Below are 7,024 nucleotides of genomic sequence, written 5' to 3' on the forward strand. Positions count from 1 at the left end.
CTGCCCTCCCTTACCATCCCGGGGCCCATCTTCCCCCCCCGCCCCTTCAGATGCATCTGCCCCTTCGCCGGAAACCCACGTGGCGAGCAGCTGGCTCGCTTCGGGCACCCGCTTTCCCAACCGAGCCCACCCCGCGTTCTGATTGGGCAGCCTGGGCTCCTATGTAAACGAGGAGGACACTGACGCACGTCAGGGAGGGCGGGGATGAGGATGCAGGGGGCGTGGCCTCCCTGGCTCCATGTGGCCCATTATAAATAAACCCAGAAAGATGCTCCAGGACTTCATCTGCTCCTCAGATTTCTTCCTTCATCCACTTTCCAGCTGCCCTGAGCCAGGATGCCTCAGACCCTCAAGCTGGCCAGCAGGGCTTCCCTGCTCACCAGGGGCTTCCCAGAGATCTGGGCTGAGCTCGGCTTCAAGGCACCAGACAGAGTGATCAAGACCCACAAGACCCTGGAGGACATGCCAGGACCCAGCGCACTGGGCTTCTTCACGGACCTCTTCTGCAAAAGAGGGCTGGCCAGGCTGCACGAGCTACAGGTAAGGAACTTGCCTCTGTGGTTACTTTCCCACCTTGCTGCTTGGCACACGACGTCTTACTTTCTGCAGCAGACTAGTTGAGCTTGTAAAGGGTCTACTCATGTATGGGGTGCATGGAATTACTGAGCTTTAAATAGGTCCTGCCTTTAGTGAACATCATCATATAGGGGTTAGGATTTAGGACCAGATTTCCCAATGGGCCTGGAATCTACCAGCTTCCACTGGAGAATTTCCCGTCAGTGTCACGACAGAAATGGCTGGGCGTTTAATAAAAAAAAGTTCTAGCCAGGGTTTTCAACTAAGTCAATGGGAGTTGGAGGCTCAACATTCATTGAAATTCCAGCCCTGTTTATAAATCCCAGCCGGAACACGTGAGAGTCAGGACATTCAAAGGTGGAAGTCCCCATAAATATGTACAGTTGTTTTTTTGGTTACTTGTCTATGTCGTTTCAATGTGTGACTTGCAGTGAGGGAAACAATAGATGTACAGAGGGGTACATAAATTAAGGTGTACATGAACTCATGCTTTACCCCATATATGTCCCGACAGGCTTGCAAAAATCGATTGACATAGCATAGGTTTACCTGTAATCAACCCGTTCACTTGTTAGTTTAACCCTGTGTAAATGGGCACTGATTCTGGGCCACACAACTTTTACTGTCTGGGCTACGGAAACAGTGAATTGCATTTGCAGTGTAAATTAATTGCACCCTTTAATAGTGGCTTTGATACGTAAAGGGGAGCATTGTATTTCGTATCGCTAGTTCCGCTGCATACAGTATGCAAACTTTATTTTCTGTGCTTTTTAAAAGACCCTCAGGATGTGCAATATAGCAGGGCTAACCTGGAGATCCGTCATATCAATTTTCTGACTCGTGTGTGTTTTACATTCTTGGCGGTGGAGGATTTTTTTTGTATTTAACTCTTTTTTATATGAAAGGAAAAAAACCAAAAACGGGGGGAAATACCGTTGGGTAAACTTTATTCACGGAGCGAATTTGTGCTATTCAGTCCCAGACCGTCTGAGTAAAATCCCTGTCGAAATCAGTGCTTTCTTGGGATCCGTTCATAAAGTTGCCCAAAATTGTGAATACGCACCACTGGGGGAATCATTTTTAAACGGATAAAGCAAATCTTGCATTCTTTCGCCTCTCTGCGGCCGCACGTCTCCTGCTTGTGTGGCTCTGCAAACTTGCGTGCAGCTATCTACGGGTTTTAAAAAGTAATGGTAATCGAACGATCCACTGCGGCTAATTTTTAACCACTTCCAAACTTAGCTAAATGAATATTCCCTTCTCGGGATGAGCCACATGCTGAATGATACACGTGAAAGCTGCGGTCTTTGAGTTATCCATGTGCAGCACCGAACAAAACCCATTTCTTTTAAAGCCTAGAGATATTTCCCCTCACCCCAGCTCATAACCCCAAAGCAGTAAGATGCAGCGAAATCCATGTAGTGCCTCAGCCCGAAAGCTAAATTTGCCAATAAAGGAGTGGAAAACAGAGGGTCAGAATGGAGCGACTGGCTTCAGCAGAGCATCAATTAAGTACTAGGCAGGTGTTCCAGCTGCCTCTGAACCTCGCACGGCATATTTGCAAATCCAGATATTTAAACGGACAAGAGCACGCTGGCTTCGCGGCCGCTCTTGGTTTGCCCAACGGTCTCATGGTGCATGGCATGGGGAAGTTGGACAGATAGCAATAGAAACCGCCTGTGGGGGAACTAGGGTTTGGTGTTTTTAACCCCATGTAACACAACCCCCTTCCTGGGTGGAGGCACAAAATATCCTCGATTACATGCGCTGACTGCATCCAGCCCTGATTACATTCCTAGCAAACAAGGCATTGTTTCTCTCTCGACTTCCTCTCTCTGCCCTGCGGGCTCAGGGGAACGAATCTGTGGCTGAGGCTGGAGGGGAAAGAGAGCTCTGAATAACGGGGGCTCTTGCAGGGCAGAATCTAGCCGCCACCCTCTCCGGGCTCGATTTCTGACCACGTCTGCCCAGACGTTCCTGTAAGATCCCGATCCCTGGAAGCCCGGGTTGAGCTGCTGCCGGCTGCAGAGAAACACAATGTAGTTTCATTGGAGTCCGTTGCAATTCGTCTCTGCCGGCAGCCAGGGAATGATCCATCCCAGAGGCTAGCAGGAGGGGGTGCAGGATGGAGCTGGGTGTGTAGGCTGCAGGTGGCAGGGGAATAAATCCCTATAATGCACCATTGTCTCATGGCTCTGTCCCCCCTGCCCTTAAAGCGCCCACATGTTCTCGTTGCTGACCTGTAACCACCCTGCTAGGACTGCCTGGTTCTACCCAGCTCTGCCTTTGGGTTCTGTGCTGGTGATGAGAACCCAGCGAAGGAGCTGACCAATTGGGGTCAAAGTGAGATGGGGAGGGGTGGCTGGCCTCCCCCGGCAGCAGTTCCTAGTGCCACCGACGCCTCTCGGGGCCCGCTTGACGAATTGTCTCCTCTTCCCTCCTAGATCGAAGGAAAAGCCAAATACGGGCCGGTGTGGAAAGCCAGCTTTGGGCCGATCCTGACTGTCCACGTCGCGGAGCCCAGCCTGATCGAGCAGGTGCTGAGGCAAGAAGGCAAGCACCCCATCCGCTCCGACCTGTCCTCCTGGAAGGACTACCGGGTGTGCCGGGGCCACGCGTACGGGCTGCTCACGGCGTAAGTCGGCGACCCCGCCACCCTCCGGCGCGAGGGTCACGCTGGGTGGGGAGGCTGCGGGAAACATCCTAGGACCCACCGGGTCCTGGAGACACCAGGCAACGCGATGATCCGCTGCAAAATACACTGATATTTAAGGCTTGGATTTTGCCCAAGGGAGTTAGCGGCTCAAATCCCATTGACCGTCACCTGACTCCCTGAAAATCCCCCCCCCTCAAATATCTGCGTTCTGGGTAGCACCTAGGAGCCCCACTCCTGGATCCGGTGCCGTACAGACAAGTAGCAAACCAGAGACCTCCCATGGCAGGCGTCAGGCAGGACAAGAGGCGAGGGAGGGGGCGGGAACCAAACAGCAGAAAAACAGACATCTCTCTGTCTGCTGCTCACCTGCCAGTGCCTGGTGGGAAAGAAGCCAAGAAAGACCCCGAAATGGGGAGATTCTGAGGGTCACCTCCTCTCCTGGGGTGGGTCCATCTAGCACATTTGCCGACTCTTCCCTTGGTGGCTCTGTGCCAAGCGGGATCCGGCTCCCTCTGGGCCAGGGGGAAGTGCTCCCCCATCCCCGCGGCCTGATGCTGTCTCCACGGGACCCGGCCCGGAAGGCCATCACCCATGAGCTAAGAAGGCTTTACGCAAGCCCAGGCAGAGGCATGAGTCGGGCGAGAGGATTGTGTTGGGCCGTGAGTCAGCGGTGTGACTCAGGTTCCCGGGTTTCTCATCAGCGGGGCCGGCTCGCTCAGCGCAGAGGCGCAGGGTGTGAGTAACTGGCAGAGGGCGTGCAGGCCCGTGGGCTAGCCAAGGGAGCCGCTTTCCCGGCACCGCTGGCTGCTGGGCTCCTGCAGATGGGCTTGGGGCCGGCTTGACCTCCGTGGGAACTGAGTAGTGGGTGCATCACGTCAGAGCAAGCTTCCCCCCTCCCCCATCCCGTGGCCCAGGGAGTGCACCTCAGCCCTGCCTTAGGGGGGCGCTGCCTCTAGGGGGTGGCAGAGATTAGCCCAGGGGTGGCGTGGGCAGACTGGCACTTGAACCCTGCTTTCCTGGGGGCTAACCGGGTCTCTCTGGCCCTACCAGAGAAGGCGAGGAGTGGCAGAAGATTCGCAGCATCCTGGGCAAACACATGCTGAAGCCCAAGGAGGTGGAGTCGTACACGGGGACCCTGAACGGCGTGGTCAGCGACCTCATCCGCCGGCTGCAGCACCAGCGGAGCCGCCACCAGCAGCACGTGGTCAAGGACGTGGCGGGCGAGTTCTACAAATTCGGCCTGGAAGGTGCATGTCTGGGACGGCGCCGGGGGTGGGCCGGGGCCCCTGGGAAGGGAGAGGCACGTTCTGCGCAGAGATTGGAGACAGACCTGCCTGAGGGACCCTCCCCCCAGCCCCAAACACCCCTGCTCTGCGGGGCCTCATGTCTCTGACTCTCTCCGGGTTCATTTCCTTAGGCATCTCCTCGGTGCTCTTCGAATCCCGCATCGGCTGCCTGGAGCCCGAGGTGCCCAAGGAGACGGAGACCTTCATCCGCTCCATCAACCGCATGTTTGTCATGACCCTGCTTACCATGGCAATGCCCAAGTTCCTCCACCGCGTCTTCCCCAAGCCCTGGAAGATCTTCTGCGAGTCTTGGGACTACATGTTCGCTTTTGGTGAGTGTGCTGGGGCCGGGCAGCCTGGGTTGGCTGCTTGGGTGGGTGTGTGCGCGGGCCCGGGCCCGACTCCCCGCCGAAACTTCAGGTTCGTTTCCCCTGGGGCAGGAGATCTGGAGCAAAGATCGGGGGCAACTGGAAAGAGATTCCACTCCCTGCAGCAAATCATTCGTTGCTCAGGGTATTAGCATTAGCAACTAAACCGGAAAATTAACCCCGCCACCGATAAACCGCGGTTGAACAGGGGGCAGTTAAGGCTTGGGGACTTTCAAAAACGCCTCTGGGAATTAGAGGCCCACCGTTCAATTTTGGTGGGCTTTGGGCACCGGAATCCCTTGGGTTCCTCTGAGGAAGTCCTGCCTAGAGCTGGCTCCGTTGGAAAGCCGGGGAAGTGGGGGGAAGCTCTTGAGCCCAGGCTGTGGGGCTGACCTGCGTCCATTCTCTTCCAGCCAAGGGCCACATCGACAAGCGAATGACCGAGGTGGCAGAGAAAGTCTCACGGGGGGAGACGGTGGAAGGCAAATACCTCACTTACTACCTCGCCCAGGAGAAGCTCTCCATGAAATCCATCTACGGCAACGTGACCGAGCTGCTGCTGGCCGGGGTGGACACGGTACGTGCCGCGGGAACGTCTGGCTCGGGGCAGTCGGAGCAGGAAGGCAAAGGCAACTCTGCTGCTAGGAGTTCTGCTTAGCAGCAGCCCTCCTCGGGGATCGAATCCCTGGAGAACTGGGATGGGGGCTGTGGCAGCTGCATGGAACTGATTCCGGCGCCCAGAGTATAGATGGAGCCCAGCCGGGGATGCCCCGTTTTCCCTCCGGCACCGATGGCAGGGATCCAGCCTCTTCCTAACCCTCCCTTTCTCCTCTGCCCCTGCAGATCTCCAGCACCCTGTCCTGGAGCCTGTATGAGCTGTCCCGTCACCCCCGGGTCCAGGCGGCGCTGCACGAGGAGATCACCGGGGTGATGAAAGGCGGCGCCGTCCCGTCGGCCGCAGACGTGGCCCAGATGCCCCTGCTGAAGGCGGTGGTGAAGGAAGCGTTGAGGTGAGCGCTGCTAGGAGGTGGCTCTGCTCTCTCGCCCAGGGAAGCCAGCTGGGTGCCTGCTGCACAGGGGCTGTGGAGGGACATGGAGCATCTGCTGGGAGCTTGCAGGCCGCCTGGGGTACTGGGATCCCAGGGTTCAGCCGTCCCCCGTGGAGCTCAGCCCCCAGAGCTGGGAGGCTAGTGCCTGGAGTGGGGATGGAGCAGCTACCCAGCCGTCCCCTTGCTGGGATGAGCCCAAGGCTGGGTGCGGGGCTCGAACCCGCAGCCGGCCGGCTGCAGCATGAGGCTGGATCACGGCTCCTGTGACTCACGTGTGGCCGTGTCCCCTTCTCCCCCGGCAGGTTATACCCGGTGATCCCCGGCAATGCCCGTGTCATCTCAGACCGAGACATCCAAGTTGGAGAATACCTCATCCCCAGGAAGGTGAGTGGAGCTAACTGCCTAGCTAACGGGATGGGGAAGGGAGTGGGAGAGGGGCTAACCTGGAAGCGGGGGAATCTCCTCCCCAGCTGTGACTGGCCACCCCCCGGTTGCCTTAGCGGGAGGCAGTGTGTAGCTGAGGGGATTTCTCTTTGGGGTGGGGGTATCTCCCCCCACCCTGCTCGCGTGGCATGGTGCCCACCGTACCCATGTCTCACCCCACAGCCTCTCCCTCTCTGCCCCCACTTGCAGACCCTGATCACGCTGTGCCACTACGCCACCTCCCGGGATGCCCGCTTCTTCCCCGAGCCCGACTCCTTCAAGCCGGAGCGCTGGCTGCAGAAGGACGCCTCGCACCACCCCTACGCCTCCATCCCCTTCGGCGTCGGCAAGCGCAGCTGCATCGGGAGGCGCATCGCGGAGCTGGAGGTGCACCTGGCGCTGGCCCGGGTGAGTGCCGGGGCCGAGCCGCCCCTGAGCGTCGCGGTGGCAAAACGTGGTTCCCGGGGCTGGGGGGGGGGGGCTCCTAATTCCTGTTAAACTGCATCCCCCACACTGCATCGATACCAGCCCCATAGCCCCCCCTCTCCCACCGCATTGGTACCAGCCACCCATAAATCCCCCCCGCCCCCCGCTGTATTGGTATCAGCCACCCATAGCCCCCCTCTCCCACCGCATTGGTACCAGCCCCGTAGTCCCCCTCTTCCA

At 57.9% G+C, this 7,024-nt stretch overlaps 1 protein-coding gene across 1 annotated transcript in view; it reads left to right on the forward strand.

Annotated features, from left to right (window-relative positions):
* Window positions 1-336: 336 nt before the first annotated feature.
* The window catches only part of LOC112119664 (25-hydroxyvitamin D-1 alpha hydroxylase, mitochondrial), a 6,978-nt gene continuing 290 nt past the window's right edge, over window positions 337-7,024 (forward strand). The window contains exons 1-8 of the mRNA XM_026660763.1: window positions 337-540; window positions 3,021-3,211; window positions 4,283-4,479; window positions 4,650-4,850; window positions 5,300-5,463; window positions 5,730-5,896; window positions 6,238-6,319; window positions 6,569-6,766. Coding sequence (XP_026516548.1) covers window positions 337-540; window positions 3,021-3,211; window positions 4,283-4,479; window positions 4,650-4,850; window positions 5,300-5,463; window positions 5,730-5,896; window positions 6,238-6,319; window positions 6,569-6,766 — 1,404 coding nt within the window. The remainder of the gene's footprint in view (window positions 541-3,020; window positions 3,212-4,282; window positions 4,480-4,649; window positions 4,851-5,299; window positions 5,464-5,729; window positions 5,897-6,237; window positions 6,320-6,568; window positions 6,767-7,024) is intronic.

The sequence above is a fragment of the Terrapene carolina genome, unplaced genomic scaffold (assembly GCF_002925995.2).
Source record: "Terrapene carolina triunguis isolate 2854851 unplaced genomic scaffold, T_m_triunguis-2.0 Scaffold836, whole genome shotgun sequence".
Taxonomy (NCBI): Eukaryota; Metazoa; Chordata; order Testudines; family Emydidae; genus Terrapene; species Terrapene triunguis.